Source organism: Petaurus breviceps, unplaced genomic scaffold (assembly GCF_028583685.1).
Source record: "Petaurus breviceps papuanus isolate PSGF00001 unplaced genomic scaffold, PetGlider_PUasm1.0 90617, whole genome shotgun sequence".
In the NCBI taxonomy this organism is placed as follows: Eukaryota; Metazoa; Chordata; class Mammalia; order Diprotodontia; family Petauridae; genus Petaurus; species Petaurus breviceps.
Genome location: NW_027187287.1, coordinates 3,549,432 through 3,574,084, shown reverse-complemented (window position 1 = coordinate 3,574,084; position 24,653 = coordinate 3,549,432). Strand labels below are relative to the sequence as shown.

Genomic DNA, 24,653 nt, shown 5'->3' with positions numbered 1-24,653 from the left:
CTAACATATTCACACTACTTTGAAGTAAAAACCATAGCTATTTTACCCCTACTTTACAGACGCAGGGGCCCCAAAAGATCAAGGTCATGAGTACAGGGTCACACAGCTAGAAAGTGTCAGAGGCAGGATTCTAGCAGTCTTCTTGACTATAACTGAAGCACTTTATACACTGCCATTCTGCATGAAAAATGAAGTGAAGTTTTGATTTTTTGCAGGCATCCTATCAACGTTTAACTGCTTGAAAGTTGTTTTAAGTTTTTTGGTTTCATGAGGGATCTGAAAAGGTTTCATATTATTACAGATTTAGAATTGGATAAAACTTCAGAGATCATCTAGTTCAACACAATAAGTTTCATAGATAAAGAACCTGAGGCCCAGAGAGGCTAGCAGGGAGGGAACCTGTGGCCTTGAGGTCACATGTAGCCCTCTAGGTCCTCAATTGTGGCCCTTTGACTGAATCCAAATTTCATAGAACAAATCCCCTTAATAAAAGGATTTGTTCTATAAAACTAAAGACTCAGTTAAAAGGCAACACCCAAGGACCTAGAAGGCCACATGTGGCCTTAACGCCACAAGTTCCCCACGCCTGAATGTAATTTGCACAAGGTCACACAGGTAGTAAATGACAAATCTAGAATTCAGCAGAAAAAAAGTGGGAAGGAGGTCATGCCAGGTGTAGGGAACAATGTAAAGCACAAGAGGTAATCTAGTCCGGCAGGGACATGGTGCAAGAAAAGTAAAACAAAATTAGGCTGGAAAGACAGGTTGGCCCCATATTGGAAATGAGAGTGCCTAGTAAAGTGGCAATGATAAGCAATAGGGTGCTCATAAGATTTTTTTTTTAACAGACATAATGAGATCCACGCATAAGAAAGATTATTCAGGCAGTAATATGAAGGATGGACTGGAGAAAGAAGGAAGTAAAAATGGGAAGACTTGTTAGGAAGATCCTGTAATAGCCCCAAAAGGTGGCAAAAAGCTTAGAAATCAGTTTATTAACCTCAAGAAAAATAAAATATTTATAAATTCTACCACATAGGGTTGTTGTGATACTCAAATGAGATCCTTCTCTTCCTCCAAACCCACCTTGAGTTCTAACACCACCTTCTCCAGGAGAACTGCTAGTAGCTTCCTCCACAAACTACCTTGTATTTAAATACTTTCTATTTATATGTATTCTGAATATACTTACCTGTATGCTTGTCTCCCAGGTAGAATGTAAAAGCCTTGAGTAGGAACGATTTCATTCTTTGTATCTCCAGAGCTAAGCACAACATCTGACACACAGGAGGTGCTTAATAAATGCTTGTTGATGGACTGATTTGGAAAAACTAAAAGTGCTACTTAAGTTCTGGCTGCCATTATTATTGCACCAGAAATATAAACATGTTTTGGGACAGGAAAATAACCTGAATTTTATTTTACTTCTACCTCATTCTGAAGAGAGGGACCAAGAAAAGGGGAGATTGGTGACTACTTTCTATTTTCAAAAACGTCATTTTTTGAAGGAAAATATGAATTTTTTCCTGATATTTTTTCACATGAAACAAAAAAAAATGCTCATTTTCAACTCAAAATTCTGCACCATACTATCCCCAACCCTGGTCTCAGATTTTACCTACCAAGCTACATGAGACTTACTGCTTAACACCAGCAGTTCCTTTTCTCTGTGACACTTCACTATCTGGTTCCTATCATGCTCATTCTCCTTCCTTCATGGGGAAGCAAAAGTTCATTTTCCTGTTAGAAAGCTATCAAGATATGAAACAAGAATTCTGTATTTCCAATATTATAACAAGTATAATTTAAAGAACAAAAATTTGGAAACATATCAAATCTCTTGGCCATTTTAATTAATCTTTACATTCTTATGTATATAGGTTTTTATAGGAGTTATCACCTCCCCAATTATGTATTTTGCTTATAGAAGGTACTCAATCATTTTTGAAAGACTGTAAGTTTGTACAAAACTACTTTGTTCTCTTAAATTACTGACTGCTTTTCACTCACTAAAGTGTTCCATGCATCTACTACATACATAGGTATTGAGAGTTAAAGATAAGTTTGGAAGTACCTAGGAAAATAAGACTCTCCCAGAATTTATCCTGTTCTTTGGAAGCTTATAATCCAATTGCAGAGATGAGACATAACATGAAACATAATTAAGTTACAATACAAGGCAATACTACCTATCTACACAGGTGTTTATATGTATATATATAATATACACATATATGCACATATATGTGTATATATGGCACATACAACACACACACATACATATGTGTGTGTAATCGGTGTCAAAATCAGGTACAGAATATATGTCCCAGGAATTCTAGTTACAGAGATGAGGCATATGAAACAAAATTAAGTTACAATACAAAGCAATACTCTCTGTCTTATGTATGTGTTTATGCATACATGCATGTATATGTAAATATACATATATACATGTTTTTCCCTATACATCATATATATGTGATTAAGTATCAAAATGAGGTATAGAATATGTGCCTCAAGAGTTCAGGAATAGAAGAGATAATTGTCTGTGAAGGAGAAAGGATTTGAGATGGGGCCTGAATAGGTAGAATTTGTATAATCAACAGGTTATAATTAAATGCCTACTACGTGCCAGTCACAGTGGTAGGTGCTGGGGATACAAATACAATGAATGAAATAATCTCTACACATAAAAGAGTTTACATTCTAATAGGAGGCATGGGAGACAAGGACAAATTTATCATATGTACATTTATATACCATATAAAGAGAATAACTACAAAGTAGTTAAAAAAACAAAGCGGTTTGAGGAGGCCACTAGCAGTTGAAGAGATTAGGAAAAGATTCATGTAGGAGGTAGTGCTTGACTGAGCTGTCTTGAAGGAGAGGGATTCTATGAGGTAGAAGAAAGAAGGAAATGAATTGAAGGTATGGTTGATATTCAACGTAAAGGAACTGAGATGGGAAATGGAATTTCAATTTGATTCTAGAGGCAACAGGAAATCACTATAGTTTATTGAGTACAGAATGGCAAGGCCCTTTCTGTGCATAAAGAAAATCTTTGGGGGGTAGCTAGGTGGTGTAGCAAATAGAGCCCTGGCACTGGAGTCAGGAGGACCTGAGTTCAAATCCAGCCTCAGACACTTAACACTTACTAGCCTTGTGACCTTGGGTAAGTCATTTAACCCCAACTGCCCTGCCTTCCCCCCTCCAAAAAGAAAAAGAAATTCTTTGGCAGCAGGGTAAAGGATGGACTAAAGTTAGGAAAGATTTGAGGTAGGGAGATCAATTTGGAAGTTGTTTCAATAATCAAGGCAAGAGATGATGAGGGTGATTGTGAGTAGACAGAGGTAAGAAATAAGAAATGAGAGATGCTGTGGAAGTAGAAATGGCAAGATTTGGCAACTGATCTGATACGTGGGGTGAGGGAGGGTAAGGAGGATAAGTGGGGGCTAAAGCCAAGCTTACAAACATGCAAGGTAAAGGGAACAGGCATTTACATGTACCTACTATGTGCCAGGCCCTGAGATAAACACTTTTACAATTATCTCATTTGATCTTCACAACAATAGGTAGATGCTATTATTACCCTCATTTAAGAGCTGAGGAAACTAAGACAAACAGAGGTTTGCAGAGGCAACAGACTTGTCCTGGATCACACAGCTAGTATGAGGCTACATTTGAACTCAGGTCTTCCTGACCAGACCCAGCAATCTATCCACTATGCTACAAACTGTATCTAAGCATGAAAGACAGATTGTTGGTGTCTTCATCAAAATTAGGGAATTCTGGAGGTTTGGGAGAAAAATAATGAGTTCAGTTTTGGACATGCTAAATTTGAGATATCTCTTGAGGCATCCAATCTAAAATGTCCAACAGTCAACAAGTGATGTGGAATTGATGCTCAGAGCAGAGAGAAGGAATGGATATGTAGATCTGGGAGTCATCCACAAATAGATTATAATAATTAAACACTTGGAATATGATGAGGTCACTTGAGAGAGAATAAAGAGAGAAAAGGAGTTTAGGGAATACTCAGTTAAGAGGGCATGATCTGGATGAGGAACCAGCCAAGGAGACTGAAAAGGAGTAGTTGGATAAACAGAATAGTGCCAAGAAAGCCCAGAGGAAAGAGAATCCAGGAGAAAACGAAGGTCAGGTGTACAGAATGCAACAGAATGGCTGAAAAGGATGAGGTAAAAGGCCATCAGAGATTTGTGCTCTGATGAGACTGACTACATTGGTAACTTTGGAAAGAGTACTTGCTCTCATAAGTAGAGAAAAAAAACCCTTGTACTCTTTTTCCTTTGCTTTAACTGAAACTTTTTCATAAGATAAACAATGTCTCAAATTGACCTCTTTGTCAGTTTGAGAACGAATGGTAAACTAAATGTGAGCTCTGAGGACCTGAAAGTTCAATGAGAAGAAGGATATTTCTTAAATTTTTTTTTTTGGCCTTTTGGAAGGCAATTGGGGTTAAGTAACTTGCCCAAGGTTACATGGCTAGTTTTTTTGTGTGGGTGTTAAGTGTCTGAGGCCGGAACCGAACTCGGGTCCTCCTGACTCCAGGAGGGCACTTTACTTACTGTGCCACCTAGCCGGCCCCCAAGATGGATATTTCTTAAAGTGGTGGGAACCTCTATCCTTCATGTGGATCCTGATAAAACTATAGGCACTGATTAACAGTCACTTTAATGAAATGTTCCAGTTAAGCTCCAAGTGGGAATGTCTTTCATGGAAAACATTTCAGTCTCCCTTCTCTGAAAAGTTTACATTTTCAAAAGTGTGAGAGTCAAAGAAATTCATATCCCAGACACAACCACTTTGTCAATGAATAGCATTTTTTAGGTACTTTTCAATCACGGGCCTGGCAGGCAAGAATTTTATGTGTATAGACTATATGAGAAATATAATCAGAAGTTTAAAACAAACCAAAATAAAATTGCTTTCTATGGACACTTTACATTTCAGAAGATATCATGTTTTAATCATCTTGGGCCTTAATTACAAAGTTTTACAAAGTACCAATAGCCTAGACAGGTCTCTTTCCTCTGAACTTTCAGGCTGGAGGCCAAAAACAGGTGCTATCAAACCTTACCCTTTTGATGTAATGATAGGTGGAATATGTTGACAAATGCTTGCCTCCACAGGTCTCCCCAGTGGTGAAAATCAAATAAAAAAAAAAATTATCAGGTGTGCCTAAATAATGGCACTCACTATATTAGAAGTCTAATACATTAAAATTCTATTAGTTGTCCTGTCTTATATTTATGTGTTAAAAATACATTCTTCATTAACTTTGTTGATGGTACAATTTGGCCTAGAAGACCAGTAATGTTTCCTTCAACTCTAAATATTCTACAAGTCCAGTTCCACTAACAATACTTTGGGTACAAAAGGCTCTTTTGTTCACAAGCAAAAAAAAAAAATCGTGTTACTAATACCAGCTCAAGGGAATACACATGGAAGAAAAGATGTTCGCTCTAGCCTGAGGGCAAAAGCATAGGCCTGCAAGTTATATAGCAGCCCCAGGCTTTGGGTCAACCACCCAGCCAACCTTTTTCCCAAGCCAATACCCATCAACCACGACTAAAAAGGGGGGGGGGACCCAGAAAAGCATATAGTCTCATTTTACTAGAGACGTAGAGTAGCCCCTGTGAACAGGAGTCAGGTGCAGGGTGGCACTCACCTGTTTAAAGCAGAAGGGCATGGTGAGTACACTGACCCCCACAATGCTGTTCACAATGTTCATGATCAGACCCCAGTTAGACGCTGCCACCGCGGCCATTGCTGAAGGGGTCAGGGTCAGTGACCCCTCTCTTCTAGCCCCAGTCCGGGGTAAACAGGGGTCGCGGACTCAGGATGCCAAGGAGGGGAAGGGGTAAAGAGAAGTGTCGCAGCTTCACTAGAGCAAGAGATCAGGGGTCAAACGATTCTCCCCACGCTGGTCCCCAAGGAATAACCTGCCCAGGATGAGTTAGTCCAAGACAGCGGGGGGATTCTGTCAAAGCTCAAGCAGGGGCAGGTGGAGAAAAAAAGGTCAGTGGGAAAGGGAGAAAAGATCGAAAAGGAAGAAGTGGGGCCCTGGGGTGCAGGGGGCCAGATGGAGAGGGAGGGGATGAGAGGAGGGACAAGTGCAGAGGGGGGAGGATAGCGCTTCAGCCTCCCGAGTCCTCCAGGCTCCAAGACCGCTTCATGTCCTGCCCCCCTTCCTTCTACCCTGGCAGCTGTGTTTTCCCTCTTCCTCGCTCCAGAGGAAGAGTAGGCCCCGCCCGCAGCCCCAGCGCTGGGTCCCGGAAAACAAGACAACCACTTCGCCAGGGACACCTCAGCCCGGGATGCCTCTCTGCCTCAGCCACACAAACTTCCGGCTTCCCTGGGCTATTTTCCAGGAAGTGACGAACAGGCAGGACCTGACGGGGAGGAGGGGGAGGAGAAAGGCGGGAGAGAGCTAGAGAGAAAGCTGTGTGGACCAATGAAATAGCAGGATTAGAAGGGAGGGGGCGGGGCATAAAGGGTGGGAAGTTATGTAGACCAATGAGATAGCAGGCCCAGAGCAAAAGTGGGCGGGCTCGCCCTGGGGGAGTGGAGACCGGCTTCTACACGTGGCGATTTACCACCACCTCCCCCACCCTACCCCCCAAACTGGTGGAGTTATCTGGAGCTGGCTAGTATTAGTTCTTATGTTAAATTTTCAGCCTGAGCATTTGCTTTTCAGAAATTGGCTTCCAACCAAGATTTGATGTGTTGTTTTGTTGATGGTCTGTTGTCATTGTTGTCTTTAATGTTTGACTCTCCGTTACCCCATTTGGAGTTTTCTTGGCAAAGATACTGGATAGGCAAAGATAGTGGTTTGCCATTTCCTTCTCCAGCTCATATTACAGATGAAGAAACTGAGGCAAACGGGCTAAATGACATGCCCAGGGTCACACAGCTAGCCAGTGTCTGAAGGCAAATTTGAATTCAGGAGGTTGTAAACCCAGCACTTAATCCACTGGACCACCTGGCTACCAGGTAGATTGTCTAGAAGACCTAATAAAATGACAGAAAAAATGGTAATGATACAGATTAAACTTAAAAGTTTGTCCTGTTCATATTCTCACACGCCCCCCACACACACCTCCCAACCACTACTAGTTAAATATTTGTCAGCATACCCCCCACTTTCTATCCTGGTGGTAACTCTGGTGGTATTTTTCATCCACATAGATCTGGCTTGGTAGATAGACCCAGACATTTAATAAGCGACAACCACATATATACCAGGCACTTGCTAGTGCCTGCCAGGCAGGATGTTCTCCTGTTGGATGGAAAGCAAACTTCCCCATGGTAACAAGTACCGGGAACAGTAAGGCTAAGGAAAGGACAAGGAAGAATCCTTGTTTTTCCAATTCGAGTCTGGGAAGTCCTATATTGTCAGTTTGCTCCCAATAAGCTGGGATTGGCTTGTCCCCAGAGAAGTCAGTTCTGTGAACTAATCAATAAACAAAAGTATATTAACTACTTATAACGTGCCAGGCAATGTGCCCCAGTTTGCTCCTACAAAGACAAAAGTGGAAACAGCCCTTGATCTGAAGGATCTTACATTCAAAATAAATACAAAATACATACAAAGTAATTTCAAGAAAGAGTCAGAAGACAGAGGCTCTGGCACCCTGTTTTGCCATTAACTATGACTTTGAGCAACATCTGTGACATTGAGCAAGCATTTAAAAAAATACTTAAGCATTCAATAGTTACTAACCTGGGATCTTTTACAAGCTGTTTTTATAACTTTCCATATAATTGGCTTCCTTTGTAATACAATGTACTTTATTTTATACATTTAAAAACAATTTTCTGAGAAGGGCTCCATAGACTTCTCCAGATTGCCAAGGGTCTCCACAACACAAAGGTTAAGAAACCCTGTTAGAGTAAGTACAAGGCCTTGAAGCTACTAGGATTTTCTCAGGCTCATATTTTCTCATCTATGAAATGGGTTTAAACTGAAAGAGGTCTAAAGCCCTTTTCCAGTTCTATGACTCCATAAAATTCTTTATTGGGTTGAATGAAACAGTTTTCCTTAGTATTTGAAAAGATTCCAGAACTAGGGCAAAGGTCTTTTCCACACTTGTATCTCTGACATACCACTGGAAGGCAGTAGTTTCTGAGGTTGTTGGCCTCGCTGCTTAGTCATTACAATAAAAATGTTCTCTCCTCTCCTGTGGGGAGAAAGGATAAGTTAACGAAATGTACATAGATTTAGAACTGGAAGGAACCTTAGAGGTCATCTGAGTCCAATTCCCTCATTTTACAGATGAGGAAAGTGTAAACATGCTTACAGAATCCAGTGTTCTTTCCCTTACTTTTAATATGTCTAAGAGGTTAAAAGGTGATGAGACAACTACAGTTTCTATTCCTTGACATTGGACTAAGGTGCTGGGGTGGAGGGAGGGAACATACTTGATGTGCATCTTTCCAAGGCTGGGGCTCTAATTTTACATCATCTCCTAGGGGACCCCTTTCCCTCCCTAGAATGAGGTCAGTTTTGGCTCAAGGAGAGTTGCACCACCTCCTATATATATCACCTAGACATCTGGACGGCTTCTCAGAAATATCCTTTCCATAATCTGGGCTAATTTAGTAATGCTGACAAACAGCAAGCAGTAGGGGTCTATGCCTTGAATCCATTTCTTTTCTTAAGCCCAGAGATATTAGAGATTTTCTTGAAACATCAGCATGTTCTGAGTGTTCTTATGATTAAGTTGTTGGAAGTGCTAGTTTCTGGCACCATCTGAGCCTCAGGCAATTCCTATGGCTGGTTCAAAGAGCTTGAAAGCAGAGCTCTAACTAGATCAAGGTGACTAGGGCCTTATCCAAAAGCACTGAAATTTAGAGGGTGCTAATATTACTGTTTTCTGACATTCTTTCTCCCCTTCAGTACATCTATGCACCACTTTCTCAACAGCAGCCTCCTTCAGGAGTATTGAGTTATACCTCAGTGGCCAGTACTTTGCTTCTTCCTCTATTCTCTCCCCATTCCCAAAGCCTCATCAAAGATGAGCTCCTATTCCCCTATCCTATCTCAATCCTTGCCCTAGGGGCAAAAATCCATAAATCTACTGAAAAGGACCTTAGAGATTCTCTAGTCTAGAGATGCTTAACCCTTGGTCTTTAAGTCCATGGATAGAGCTCAGGGGGCCTGAAATTTCAGGTGAACATGGATGGGAAAAAATATTAATTTTCACCAGCTTCTAAATGAAATTTAGCATTTCCTTCAATTGTATTTAAAAACTTCCACAGGTTTTAGCAGACTTCCAAAGGGGTCTCCCTGATCTAGTTCAATCTCTTCATTTTACAAAGGAGAAAACTGAATACAGAAGAATGAAGTGATTTGTTCAAAACACACAAATCCACTGTTTTTGTTCCTATTTACATGCTGCTAAATGAAGCAGGAGAAAGTCACAGGGTCTATTACAAATTTATGTTACATCATCTTAACTGGGCCCTCACTGCAGCAAGGCAATACTTCTATATGTCCCTAATTAACTCCCTATCCCACTTACCACAGTGGCTCTTCCAAACCTTTTCATCCCTCCTCAAGTGTCCCATAGTGCTCTTCCTGACAACCTTCCTTCACAGTTCACTGACTTGAGATCATTCACAGAGAGCTCTCTCTTCTCCTGTTTCTTATCTACATCACTCAGATGACTTCTGCCACCATCAGTCTCACATGAAAAGGTGGCTCTTGCCTAAGTTAACTCCTCTAAATATACAAGTGGTCCTATTACTTCTGGTCTCTTTTAGATGATTGCCCCCCTCTATCATCCCCACTACTACCTCCCTAATCTTCACATTCTCCTTGCCTACTGGTTGCTTCCCTACTTTGGACAGACCCACTCATGCCTCTCCCACACTAAAAAAAAACAAAACACCTTGCTTGATTCATGGATCTCCTCTATCACCCCATATGTCTCTTGTCTTTTGAAGTTAGACTCTTAGAGAAGGTCATCCATAATCAGTCCCTCCACTGTCTCTCTTCTTACTTTCTTCTTAACTCTGCACAGTTCAGTTTACAACCTAATTCTTCAACTGAAATTGCTCTCTCTGTTGTCAAATTGAATGGTCTTTTCTCAGTCCTCACCCTTTTTGATCTCTCTGCAGCCTTTGCATTCCCCATAATCCTCTTCTCCTAAATATTCTCTTTTCTCTAGCTTTCCATCACATTCCTCCTTCCTGTCTGACTGCTCCTTCTTAGCCTCCTTTGCAGGATCTGCAGCCTGGTCAACTCTACTAATCATTGGTGATTCCAATGTTCTATCCTGAGCCCTCTTCTCTTCTCCTGCTAGATGATTTTGCTTAGTGATTTCACTAGCTTCTATGAATTCAATTGTCATCTCTATTCTGATGATTGTCACATCTCCTTGTCCCTCCCTAACTTCTCTCCTGACCTTCACTCTGAAGGATCTCCAACTGCCTACTGGATATCTCAAATTGGATACCCTGTACACATCTCAAAGTAAACATGTCCAAAACTGAACTCATTGTCTTTCCCCTCAAATTCCCCTCTCTTCCTAATTTTCCTGTTATTGTCAAGGGTATCTCTGTCTTACCCGTAATTCGGGCTCACAACCTACTTGTCATTCTCAACTCCTTTCTTTCTCTCAACCCCAAATCCAATGTACTGCTACATCCCATCAATGCTACTTTCACAACAATCTCTTTGGGGTGACTAGGTGGCACAGTGAATACAGCACCGGCCCTGGAGTCAGGAGGACCTGAGTTCAAATCTGGCTTCAGACACTTAACATTACTAGCCGTGTCAAGTTACTGTACTGTAATGCCAAGGAAAGGCAACTTCCCAAGGTTCAAAATACCAGCATAGATGCTCTCCATTTTATTCAGTGACAAACCAAGAACAGAGAAGGTCAAAACATGACATCATTCAAAATACAGCATTTACTAAGTGTGATTAAATAATCTCCAAGAACTACCCCCACCCCAGGACCTTCCATTCATTCAATCAATTACAAAGTCCCTGTTCTTAATACTACTCCACCCCTGGATCACAATTCAATCTACCCCAGATTTAAGCACAGCACTTAATACCCAAATGGAGGTCTTTTCTTCATCTTGACACCAGGCAAGTTCTCAGCAATCTTAGTTCCTGGGGAGACAAGGCTTAGCAAGGCCACAAGATACATTGCCAGTCTCTTCATTAATTCATCCTCTGTCTGCAGAACAATCCTAGAACCCCTGAAAACATTAGCAAAACCCTCTCCCAGGATTTCTGTAAACATACAACAAGAAAATCCTTCTTCAGGGCTTCTGAACCAACAGAAAGGTTCCCAGACCCCTGCAACAACAGCACTGTCCTTCACCAGTGGACAGTATTCATTCTGTCTGCAGGACAGTCTCCAGACCCCTGCAACAACAGCACTGTCCTTCACCAGTGGACAGTATTCACTCTCTGTCTGTAGGACAGTCTCAGGGCTTCTTAGTGAACAGCCAGGTTCCAGGACTTCTTCAACAAAAGGACTGTCTTTCACCAGTGGACAAATCTGGCAAAACAACATCAAAACAGACAGACAAAGTACCAGCAAAACAGCCATGTCTCCTCAGTCCTTGGCAGCTCAGGGGGCAGGTCTCAAAAGTCCAGGGCAATTCAAAGTGGCCCCCAGCAATTCTCTCAGTCTCTCTCTCTGCCTCCACGAGGGTGCTGCTTCCAAAAAGTTCTTCTGCCTCTCTCTTGTCTCTCCAAATCTACGTCACCAGCTCCTCCCAGTTCAGGACTCTCTTTTCACACCAACAAGTCCATCCCACAGGTGGGATTAACAAGCTCTGGGTTTGTAATGTAATGCCAAGGAAAGGCAATTTCCCAAGGTTCAGAATACCAGCATAGGTGCCCTCCATTTTATTCAGTGACCAACCAAGAACAGAGAAGATCAAAACATGACATCATTCAAAATACAGCATTTACTAAGTGTGATTAAATAATCTCCAAGTACTACCCCACCTCAGGACCTTCCAATCATTCAATCAATTACAAAGTCTCAGTTCTAAATACTTCTCCACCCCTAGGCTATACCTTAATTAAGTCCACCACAAAGCCCCTCTTCTCAAATGGAGATTAGTTTCCAAACATAAGGTCAAAAGTTCCCCACCCCTGGATCACAATTCAATCTACCCCAGATTTAAGCACAGCACTTAATACCCAAATGGAGGTCTTTTCTTCATCTTGACACCAGGCAAGTTCTCAGCAATCTTAGTTCCTGGGGAGACAAGGCTTAGCAAGGCCATAAGATACATTGCCAATCCCTTCATGAATTTATCCTCTGTCTGTAGAACAGTCCTAGAACCCCTGAACACATTAGCAAAGCCCTCTCCCAGGATTTCTGTAAACATACAACAAGAAAATCCTTCTTCAGGGCTTCTGAACCAACAGAAAGGCTCCCAGACCCCTGCAACAACAGCACTGTCCTTCACCAGTGGACAGTATTCACTCTGTCTGCAGGACAGTCTCCAGACCCCTGCAACAACAGCACTGTCCTTCACCAGTGGACAGTATTCACTCTCTGTCTGCAGGACAGTCTCAGGGCTTCTTAGTGAACAGCCAGGTTCCAGGACTTCTTCAACAAAAGGACTGTCTTTCACCAGTGGACAAATCTGGCCAAATAACATCAAAACAGACAGACAAAGTACCAGCAAAACAGCCATGTCTCCTCAGTCCTTGGCAGCTCAGGGGGCAGGTCTCAAAAGTCCAGGGCAATTCAAAGCGGACACCAGCAATTCTCTTAGTCTCTCTCTCTCTCTCCACGAGGTGCTGCTTCCAAAAAGATCTTCCGCCTCTCTCTTGTCTCTCCAAATCTATGTCACCAGCTCCTCCCAGTTCAGGACTTTCTTTTCACATCAAAAAGTCCATCCCATAGGTGGGATTAACAAGCTCTGGGTTTTAACACAATCAATTTGAAAACCAAGCCAATACAGGGGAATCTTTAATTGCCATTACTATCACAGGGTTTTAACACAATCAATTTGAAAACCAAGCCAATACAGGGGGATCTTTATATTCCATTACTATCACAGTTACTTAACCCCAATTGCCCTCCAAAAAATAAAAAAGATCTCTTTAATATACCCCTTTTTTCTCCTTTGACACCACCACCACCCTTGTACAGGCCCCCATCACCACATCACTTGGACTATTTTGATAGCCTTCTTGTTGGTCTCCCTTCTTCAAGTCTCTCCCCACTCTAATCCATCCTCCACTCACAAATTAATCTTCCTAAAATGCACGTCACCTATGTCACATTCAATAAACTCTAGTGGCTGCTGACATAAGGATAAAATATAAAATCTTCCATTTAATATAATAAAAGACTGTTATAATCTGGCTATTTCCTATCTTTGTAGTCTTCTTATACCTTACTCCTGTCTTCTCATCCACATCCAGTGACACTAGCCTCTTTAATATTCCTTAAACACTCTATCTCCCCACTCTGGGCATATTTACTAGTTGCCCCTCTGTCAGGATTCTCTCCCTCATCATCTCTGTCTTCTGGACTCCTTGACTTCCTTTAATTCCCAGCTAAAATCTCACCTTCTATAGGGAGACTTTCCCAATCTCCCTTAATGCTAATGCCTTCCTCATATTATTATATACCTGGAACATTTTGTATTTATTATCTATTTGTATATCTTGTTCATACATAGTTGTTTTCCATGTTGTCTCCCCATTAGACTGTAAGCTCCTTGACAACAGGGAATGTCTTTTATGTTTCTTTGTATCCCCAGAGCTCAGCACAATGCCTTTCACATAGTAGGTGTTAAATAAATGCTTGTTGAGTAACTAGCATAATCAGGATCTGAAACCAGGTCTTCAGGTTCCAAATCCAGTGATTATTATTCTTGATCATGACACTGAAATGGATTCTGTGATCCCCCAACTACTTAAACTAGTAATTCCATAGTCCTCCAGGAAACTTAACCTATGGTTAAGTAATACATATGGAAGGGCGTGGAGGGATGACCATAAAAGATGATGCTGTAAGCTGCTGCCCTCAAATTTGAAAAATTCAATAGTGGCCTCTGGGTTGGAAAAAAATCAGTTCAGGTCTCAATCCTAAAGAAGGGCAATGTCAAAGAATATTCAAATTACCAAACAATTGCACTCATTTCACATGGCAGCAAGATTCTGCAAGCTAGGGGCAGAGCCAAGATGGCAGAGAAGCACAAACTTGGCATGAGCTCCCATTCCAATCACTTCCAGTACATGTAAAAAAATGACTCTAAACAAATTTTAGAGCTACAGAACCCACAAAGTGATAGAGACAAACAAATCTCCTGCTAAAGGCAGCCTGGAAGGTCGACAGGATGGTTCTGGCCCCAGGGTGGCCCCAACCAGCGGCAGCCAGAGTAGACTTCAGGAGAGTGAATCATTAGAAGCTGTAGCAGTTTCCAGACTTCTCAACTCATAAATGCCAAATAGAAAGTAAAAGGTCAGTGGGGAACTCTGTTGGAACAGGGGGATGGAAAAGCGAGATCTGACCCCTGCCCCGGGGTGAGAAGTGGTGGAGGTGCAGTGGCCACTGCCACATGGCTGCCTCTGGAGCTCCTGGCCTTCAGATCGCAAAGGGACCAAGTGACCATTCAGAGGGTAATCAACTTGTTTTAACCTGCTTGGAACTAGGTTGCTGTCTTGGGTGGTGGTCCTGGGGTGAGAAATGCCAGTGTGCCAGTGTGGTATCTGTGGAGAGGGCACCCTCCTCAGACCTCTGACAACATTTGCAAAAACCACAGCAATTTTGGAGAAAGCTCTCTCCATTCTGGAAGCAGAGTTCTACCATGGCAAAGAGCTCAAAAGCCAAGTAATTAACTGGCAAGATGAGCAAGCAGAGGAAACGTAATCAGACCATAGATTTCTTTTAGGGGGACAAAAAGGATCAAAGCATGGAATTGGAGGAAGATAATGAAGTCAGAACTCCTGCATCAAAAGCTTCCAATAAAAATATGAATTGGCTACAGGCCATGGAGGAGCTCAAGGATTTTGAAAATCAAATAAGAAAAGTAGAGGAAAAATTGGGAAGAGAAATAAGAATGATGCAAGAAAATCATGAAAAGAGAGTCAACAGCCTGCAAGAGGAGACCCCCACAAAAATAATGAAGAAAATAATACCTTAAAAAATAGACTAACTCAAATGGCAAAGGAGGCCCAAAAAGCCAATGAGGAGAAGAATGTCTGAAAAAGTCAAATTGGCCAGATGAAAAAGGAATTCCAAAAAAACCACTGAATAGAATAATTCCTTCAAAATTAGATTGGAGCAAATGAAAGCTAATGACTTGATGAGAAATCAAGATACTATAAAACAGATCCAAACAAATAAAAAAAAAACAGAAGGCAATGTGAAATATCTCATTGGAAAAACCACTGACCTGAAAAATAGATGTAGGAGAGATAATTTTAAAATTATTGGACTACCTGAAAGCCATGATCAAAAAAGAGCCTGGACATCATCTTTCAAGAAATTATCAAGCAAAATTGCCCTGATATTCTAGAACCACAGGGCAAAATAGAAATTGAAAGAATTCACTGATCGCCTCTTGAAAAAGATCCCAAAAAGAAAACTTCTAGGAATATTATAGCCAAATTTCAGAGTCCCCAGGTCAAGGAGAAAATACTGCAAGCAGTCAGGAAAAAACAATTTGAGTATTGTGGAAACACAATCAGGATAACACAAGACTTAGCAGCTTCTACATTAAGGGAATGAAGGGCTTGGAATATGATATTCTGGAGGTCAAAGGAGGTAGGACTAAAACCAAGAATCACTTGACCCAGCAAAACTGAGTAAGTATAATGCTTCAGGGGAAAATATGGTCATTCAGTGAAATAGAGGACTTTCAAGTAGAAGAAGGAAGAGAAGCATGAGAAGGTAAACAGGAAAAAGAAATCATTAGGAATTAAAGCTGAACTATTTACATTCCTACATGGAAAAACAATAATTGTAACTCATGAGATTTTTCTCAGTATGAGGATAGTTGAAGGGAAAATGTGTGTGTGTGTATGTATAGAAGGGTGTATGTGTATATAAATATATATGTGAGTGTGGGCATATGTATGTACATGTATACATAGACAGAGGGCACAGAATGAGTTGAATATGAAGGGATGATATCTAAAAAATAAAATTAAGAGGTGAGAGAGGAATTTATTGGGAGGAGAAAGGGAGAGATAGATTAGGGTAAATTATCTCATATAAAAGAGGTAAGAGAAAACTGTTACAATGGAGGGGAAGAGCAGGGAGGTTAAAGGGAATGGGACAGCCATATTCTCATTGAATTTGGCTTAAGGAGGGAATAACATACACACTCAATTGAGTATCTTACCCTACAGGAAAATAGGGGTGAAGGGGATAAGAGGGGGGATTATAGAAGGGAGGGCAGATTGGGGGACAGAATAGTTAGAAGCAAATGCTTTTGAAAAGGGATAGGGTCAAAGGAGAAAATAGAATAAGTGGGGGGTGGGACAGGATAGAGGGAAATATAGTTAGTCTTTCACAATATAACTACTATGGAAATATTTTGTGTAACTACACATGTGCAACCTATTTTTAATTGCTTATCTTCCTAGTGGGGGCGGGTGAGGAGGGAAGAAGGGAAAAAATTTGGAACTCAAAGTTTTAAAAACAAATGTTTAAAAACAATTGTTTTTTACATGCAACTGGGAAATAAGATATACAGGCACTGGGGTATAGAAATCCATCTTGCCCTACTAGAATGTTGGGGGGGGCAGGGGGGGGAAGAGATGGAGGAGGATAGAAGAGAGAACAGAGGCTTGGTATTTTGTGGTGGGGGGTAGGGGAAAGACAGGAAAAAATTGTAACTTAAAGTCTCGTGGAAATGAATGTTGAAAATGAAAAATAAATAAATAAATTGGTGAAAAAAAGATTCTGCAAGCTAGGCTTCAGCAATATGTGAACCAAGAACTACCAAAAGAGCAGGCTTTTTTTTGGAAGGGGTAGAAGAACTAGAAACCAAATTGCCAACATTTGCTAGATTATGGAGAAAGCAAGAAAATTCCAGAAAAGTATCTACTTCTGCTTCATTACCTACACTAAAGTCTTTGACTGTATGGATCACAACAAAATGTGGCAAGTCCTTAAAGAGATGGAAGTAACGGATCATCTTGCTTATCTCCTGAGGAACCTGTATGTGGGCTAAGAAGCAACAGTTAGAACTGAACATGAAACAACCGATTAGTTTAAGATGGGAAAAAGAATGAGACAAGGCTGTATATCGTCTCCTTATTTATTTAACTTACATGCAGGATACACCATGTGAAATGCCAGGCTGGAAGAATCAAAAGCTGAAATTAAGGTTGCTGGAGAAATATCAACAATCTCAGATATGTAGATGATACCACTCTGATGGTAGAAAGTGAAGAAGAATTAGAAGCCTCTTGATGAGGGCGAAAGAGGAGAGTGTAAACGCTGGCATAAAGCTTAACATCAAAAAATCTACTATCTTGATAACGGATCCCATCACTTCCTGGCAAATGGAGGGAGAAGAAATGGAAACAGTGTGAACTTTCTATTCTTGATTTCAAAGATCCCTGCAGACAATGTGTGTCTGTGGCCATGAAATTAGAAGATACTTGCTCCTTGGAAGGAAAGCTGTGGCAAATCTGGTCAGCATACTAAAAAGCAGAGACATCACCTTGCCAACAAAGGTTCATACAGTCAAAGGTATGGTTTTTCCAGTAACAATATATGACTGTGACAAATGGACTATAAGAAAAACTGAGGATCTCTTGGGGGCTACCTGCCATGGCTACATGCTATCTCAGGTAAATGACACGGGGGCGGGGGGGGGGGGGGAAGTCCCTCCAGAGAGGGACTGAAACATCCGAGGGTATCAGGAGTACCTACCCCTTTGCCACTGACAGGAATGACTTCCAGAGGAATTTGATTGTTAATTTGGGACTCTTTGCTGCTGGTATCTAGCTGGCTAGAAAGCTCAGAGACATTGACTTGATGGCTCCCCAGCCAGGACTGAAGTTCAGCTGATATAACTAATGACTTCATTTCTAATACTGCCTTCCATGATCTAAATGCAGTTTCTTGGAAGCTCTATCCAACCCACAGCTATAACCATGACATGACCACCAGAAGATCTGCTTTGACTGGCTACCATAAATCGGATTCACACTTGCTACATTCCTTTCTGTACATTAGATATCTTTCTTCCTTGGTCAGTCTATGAGCAGCCATAGCTTCAACCTCTACTTAAGCACGGTGTGAGATATTTACATAAAGCCTTTGCTTTATGTATTGTATGTATCTTCCAAATCCTTGCAGGTTGAGCAGATCAGGCAGGGAGTGTGTTGCAAGTAGTATTTGCTGTTCTCTTTGGTTATACACAGATTTTTTTTCTCCTAAAATGTTTTAAATAAAGATAGTCAACAAAAAAAAAGAAGAAAAAAGCTGAGTTCCATAGAATCAATGCTTTCAGAATTGTGTTAGAAAAGACTTTTGAAAGTCCCTTGGACAACAAGGAGATCAAATCAGTCAATTCTTAAAGAGATTAATCTTCACTGGAAGGTCAAATATTTAAGCTGAAGCTTAAGTACTTTGGCCACATAATGAGAAGACAAAAGACCCTGATATTGGGAAAGATTGAAGGCAAAAGGAAAAGGGGAAGGCATAGCATGAGATGGATAGATAGTATCATGGAAACAATAAGCATGAACTTGGACAGACTGAGAGATAATGGAGGATAGAAGTTTTATGGTTCATGGGATCCTGAAGAGTTGGACATGAATGAATGACTGAGCAACAACAAGGGGGGATAACTAGCTGATGCAGGAGGCCCCAGTGCTTGTAGCATGTACAGTGTTTTTTGCCTCTGTATATTCGTGTGGAAACTTGGGAAGCCTGCTTTGGGGAGCAATTGATGACATGTGTTGGAGCAGCCTTATCCCAATTCAGAGTATGTATAGGCATTCTGTGACCCTCCTGCCCTGGAAAGAAAAGCATTTTAACTGACTGAACCCGAACGGAATATACATACAAAAGGCAAGGAGAGAGGAAAGCGGGCTCCCTCCCTCCCTCTCTCTCTCTCTCTCTCTCTGTGTCTCTGTCTCTCTGTCTCTCCCTCCCTCCCTCTCTCTCCCTCTCTCTTTGTCTTTCTCTGTCTCTGTCTCTCTGTGTGTCTCTGTCTCTCTCTCTCTCTCTATGTCCTTCCCCCACCCTTGGTGATTTTTTAGTGAAGAGAAAGAAATGATATGGACCAATGGCATTAAACTCAACTAGAAACAGGGACCACTAAATCATACATAAGAATTCCTATGGGCTGGATATTAACTTAGAAAACTACATATAAAATTCTCTATGCTTTATTTTATTTGTATTTATTTTGCTAAATATTACCCCAATTACATTTTAATCTGGTTCAGATGCACATGGGAGTGTTGTAAACTGCAGAGGCTCTGGACTGCATGTTTTGACACCTTTGCTCTGGACCTCTGGGTGAGGAGAGAATTAGTATCAGAACTGCCAGTTGCTAATGTGGCTGTCCTGTTTCCACATGGTCACGTCTGTTTCTCCCATTCATGCTGCTTCTATTTTTTTTTTCTGATTTTAGGTGAATAAGTATCAGAGGTAGATAGACCAAGTTAAGACTATAAACTTTGAATGGTCAGAAAAACCGTCAAAGGTCCAGCAAGGGTAGTTCATAGGCCAGTGTGCTATAGCCATAGCTGCTAAGCCAGGTGGGGAGCAACCTACTTGACCCAGTCCAGCAGCTGAAATACTACATCCTGCAAGGGAGTGACTGATCCATTAGGAATGCCATGTCTAGAAACGAACTTGATGGGGGTGGGGTGGGGAAGGGAATAGAAATTTCAGTTGACTGTCCTCAGGCACCCAGGTGGTGGAAGGGATGCACAAAATCGCTTCTAAGTGGTTGAGGGTAGGGAGTTGGGTAAGGCATAGTCTGCACTTCAAGTCTTGCTATACCATCTCAGTAAATATCCCCTGTTAAAAGCTAATTGGTACCTGTATGTACAAAAATATTTTAGCAGCTCTTTTAGTGGTAGCAAAGAATTGGAAATCAAGGGGATGCCCATCAATTGGGGAATGGCTAAAGAAGTTGTGGTATATGAATGTAATGGAATACTATTGTGCTATAAGAAATGAGGAGCAGACAGACTTCATAATAACCTGGAGAGACATATAAACTGATGCTGAGTTAGAGGAGCAGAATCAGGAGAACATTGTACACAATTACAGACACAATGCATGTGTGATGACTAACTCTGATAGACTGGGCTCCTCTCAGCAATGCAAGGTTATAAGACAACTCCAAAAGACTCATGATGAAAAAGTCTATCCACAACCGGAAAAAGAACTACAGAGTCTGAATGCAGATTCAAGCAAACTACTTTCTCTCTTTTGTGTTTTGTTTTGTTTCATTCCTTCTTTCTTATTGTTCACTCCATTGGTTATAATTCTTCTTTACAACTTGATTAATGTTTAATGCGAAGGTATTTGGAGTGCATACCACCATGGGGGTGAGGGAAGGGGAGGAGAGGAATGGGGAGAGCATTTGGAACTCAAGGGATTGTGGAACTGAATGTTGTAAGCTAAAAGTAAATAAATAATTTTTTTTGAAAAGCTAATTGGTTTTAGTCAATTGATATTGTGGAAAAATCAACAGTAAATTGACATGGGATGGTAATTACTGGTTAGATAAATGATATTGAGGAAATGGTAACTAGGTGATTGAGATTGGGGAGAATTCGCTGGTCTGTGGTTTGTGAGTAATGGTATTAGAAATATATTCCAGACCCTTAACGTTATCCCTAGAACTCTGAAGGAACAGAAGCCTAGCTCTAGGAATGATTGTTGGTCAGAGTGGGAATTGGAAGAATAAATCCAGAGCCTACACATGGACTAGACATGCATTGCCTACACAACCCAGAGAAAATGAACTGGGATAGGGCAATGTTGAATTCAAGTTATCTGCTGGTCCTTATCTCCCTGAGATGCTTTTCTTAATTATATATCAGCTTATTTCCCTGGATCTGCTGAGCTAGGGAAGAATCAAAATAAGTTCAAGAAATTTCGTTTACAATTGAGTAATTAGGAAGAAAAGAGCCTAGAGTTGTTTTCATTGCCACATTCCCAAAATCTGGGTTGAGAATTAGAATAGTTTTGGTTCTTGGCCTGCTAACTTGAATCTGTATGACCCTTGACTAGAGTGTTTTCAGGATCCCCCAAGTGAACCTGACTTGGCTTTTAACTGTGGCAGGCAAGGGGTTAAAAGTTCAAATCCCTTTCTTTATCTTAGTGATTATTTTGCCTAGGGGTCCAAGTTCCCTTCATTCCCTCCCAATTCTCATTTGCCTTTCCCTATGCAAAGACAATAAGACTAGTCACACCATAGTCTGCTCCTCAACACCCAGTAGGAGCTAAAATGGAAAAAAAAAAGGGGGGGGGTGGAGTAAGAGACACCAAAAGGCGTGTTTAGCAACTTCAAACTCCCAGGCCTCCTTTCTCCACTTAGCTTCTCTCTCACTCTCCTGTTTATATAACCCCAAAGCTATAAAAATGACAACACATCCAGCAGAAAGGAGTGGATCTAATTTACCATCAACAGCCCCTATTAAAACCACAGATGGGCTGGAAGACTGCATGCAGAATCTCTACTATTAGATTATAGGTGACTGGAATTCCATGAATACTGTCTTACACATTGAGGAATGGGGCTGAGCCAAACAAACCCAAATTACTTGGGGCCACATCTGAGGGGCTGCTCTAAAACCCTCTTGTACCAAAGGGCTTCTTGAGAAGATCGACAATGGGGAATCCAATTGTCACAAGGCTTAATGGTTTCAGTTCCTCCAGAGGGTTTTACATTGCCTTCTGGACTTCCTGGGCTAGGGGTCGAGAGGATGTGAAAGGGAAGAAACCACAACCTAAACCTAGTGGTAGCAGAGAAAAGAAAAGAAAGGATTGGCATAAACCTAGTAATACAATTGGTTCTCTGTCTGACCCACTTTAAAATTTAATTTGCATTATTAACATTTCCTCCATCACTTTCTTAGGTCTAGTCAATCAGCAAAACAATAAATCAAGCCCCAGTGTTTACCAGTTTCTGAGGTGTAAATGCTCACACTGAAAATTTAACACTCAGCTCTCCAGAACAGGTTTGAGCTGGCTTCAACACAACCTTGCTTGGATATATCTTCTATTCATAGAACTTTTTTTTTAACTTCATTCTCTCATCTATAATCTTATTTCATCCTGTCCCAAACTCCATTGTACCCTATCTTTGATGGACATGGAAATTTCCACAGAAGAAAAAACAACAGTAAAAACAGCTCATAACATCAAGAACAAGAGGCCTTTTTTACTTCACACAAGGGAAGGTGCTTAACTTTCATCACCTGGGTAAGGGCAGGAAGAGGACAGCCATTTCAGATCCAGAGCTTTGTGTTTCAGAAGTTAGGCCTTGGGTGCCATGATCTTCAAGCCTGTCAAAAGGAGAAAGCAGATTAATGATTGGAGCCAAAAGCCCTCTCCTCCCCGGGGCTCCAGTTCTTTCAAGTTCTTGATCAGTCTTCCATTTCTTTGGTGCAGGATATCTGAATGGTCCTAGAAGAAAACCAGGTATTTTTTCTTTTAAAGCAACTGGGGTTAAGTAACTTGCTCGAGGTTACACAGCCAGGTGTTTCTGGGTGGATGCTAAATGTCTGAGCCCAGATTAGATCCTCCAGATCATCCCAACACTGGGGCCAGTGCTCTTACTCGCTGTGCTACCTGGCCGCCCCAAAAACCAGGTATTTTTATAAGGATGAGCATGGTTTCACTCAGACATATCTCACTGGTTTCCCCTCCTCTGATGTCACAGGCAGGGAAGCTCTAATTAACTAGAGAGTTACATGGTTCTTCTAGGCATAGGAGAGTCCTGATATGGGGGAATTTCAGAGAAAGGACTTCAAAGAAAGCTATTTAACAAGAGTAGGGCTATCAGGCATATGTCCTCTCATTGGCCTGTTTTCCTAACAAGCAGAGGAGGGGAAAGGAAAGAGTTCCATGTCCTTAGCAAGTCAGTCTAAGATATAAAACGGGAGTGGGGGGCCCCCAGGAGGTGCTACACAGAAGCCCAACACACCAGCAGCATCTTGGTCTCTAGACTCATTTTGGTCCTCAGCACAGGAACAGAAGGGTTTTTATACAACCTAAGAAAAACCAGTGAGTGAGGGTGTGGTCCCTAGACTACATTCTTTGTTAGGAGAGTTTTTCAGGGGCTTCAGTTCTCCAGAGAGACAGTGCATTTTTTGGACCCTTCTTCAGGGATGAGAAGGCACTCCAAAATAGAGCAACTTCCAGGAGAGGGCAATAAATGCTCCCCTAGACATATGGATTCTCCATAGCATGGGGTACTTCAGAGGTCTCTCAGCATTACCCAGTAACCCCAGAGGGGTCAGAAGCAGCAGACTGAGGAGTGGTTCTATCTTCTCTTACACTCCTCCTAAAATGAATTTGCCCCAGGCACCAGAATTTCTAGTTCTGGCTCTGATAAGTAGGGTTGGAATACCAGCTAAGAGAAGGGGATATTTGTACAGCAGAGATAACCTGTTTGAAAAAGAGAAGTCCTGAGGAAACACACACACACACACACACACTGAAGTTTGGAGGGGTCTCCCTCCTAATGCTGTGAAGTGAATAGAGCACTAATCCTAGAGTCAGAGGATATAGGATCCAGTCCTGCCTCTGATGCTTATACCTGTGTGACCTTGGACAAGTCCCTGAAGTTCCTTGATCCTCAGTTTACTAATCTGTAAAATGAGGAGGGGGTGGTCCAAATGGCCTCTGAGGTCCGAGATCCATGATCATATGAAGGAAGGACATCTTTTTCTCTATTTTACAGTTGAGAGACAGATAGAGGCAGAAACATACACAGAGAGACAGGGAAAGAGATACAGAGGAAGAGACAAGAGACAGGGAGAAGCTAAATAACATAACTAAGATCCTACAGCAATCTACACATACAAATAAGATTATCACCTAAATCTCTTGCATTATTTTTTATGGTTGATCTGCTGCTACCTGGTCCTTGAAGGGGTCTAGAAATGAACCAGCCAAGAGACTTCCAGATGTTGCAGAGTAAAACCTGGACAAGAGTACTGAGCTAAAAATGAAGACAGTGTGTTTTAGGGCCATAGACTAAATGTGAGCTTGGATTAGACCTGAGGATAAGAGGCTTTTTTAATATGGGCTAAAGCTTTGTTTTCATATGCTGATCATTTTTTTTTTCTTTTTGGAGGAGGGTAAGGCAGGGAAATTGGGGTTGTGACTTGCCCAAGGTCATATGGCTAGTAAGTGTCAAGTGTCTGAAGTGCCAGATTTGAACTCAGGTCCTTCTGACTCCAGGGCTGGTGCTCTATTCACTGTGCCACCTAGCCGCCCTGATGCTGGTCATTTTAAAATCCCATAGAATGGAGGAAAAAAGTAATTGGGAGAAGTGTAGGAAGGAGAAGGGTAAAGCCATTCTGGATGACTGCTGACTTCAGGACATTTAGTGGGATGGTATAGATATGAGCTGAAGATAGATAGATAGACAGACAGACAGACAGACAGACAGACAGACAGACAGACAGACAGACAGACAGA

General features: G+C 41.4%; 1 protein-coding gene across 3 annotated transcripts in view; it reads right to left on the bottom strand.

Annotated features, from left to right (window-relative positions):
• The window catches only part of SLC38A10 (solute carrier family 38 member 10), a 74,055-nt gene extending 67,661 nt beyond the window's left edge, over positions 1–6,394 (bottom strand). For all 3 annotated transcript variants that reach the window (XM_069064095.1, XM_069064094.1, XM_069064096.1), the window contains exon 1: positions 5,690–6,394. Coding sequence is in view for 2 of the 3 variants with exons in the window: in XM_069064094.1 (XP_068920195.1) it covers positions 5,690–5,788 (99 nt within the window). In the remaining variant the exon portion in view is untranslated. The remainder of the gene's footprint in view (positions 1–5,689) is intronic.
• Positions 6,395–24,653: the final 18,259 nt, after the last annotated feature.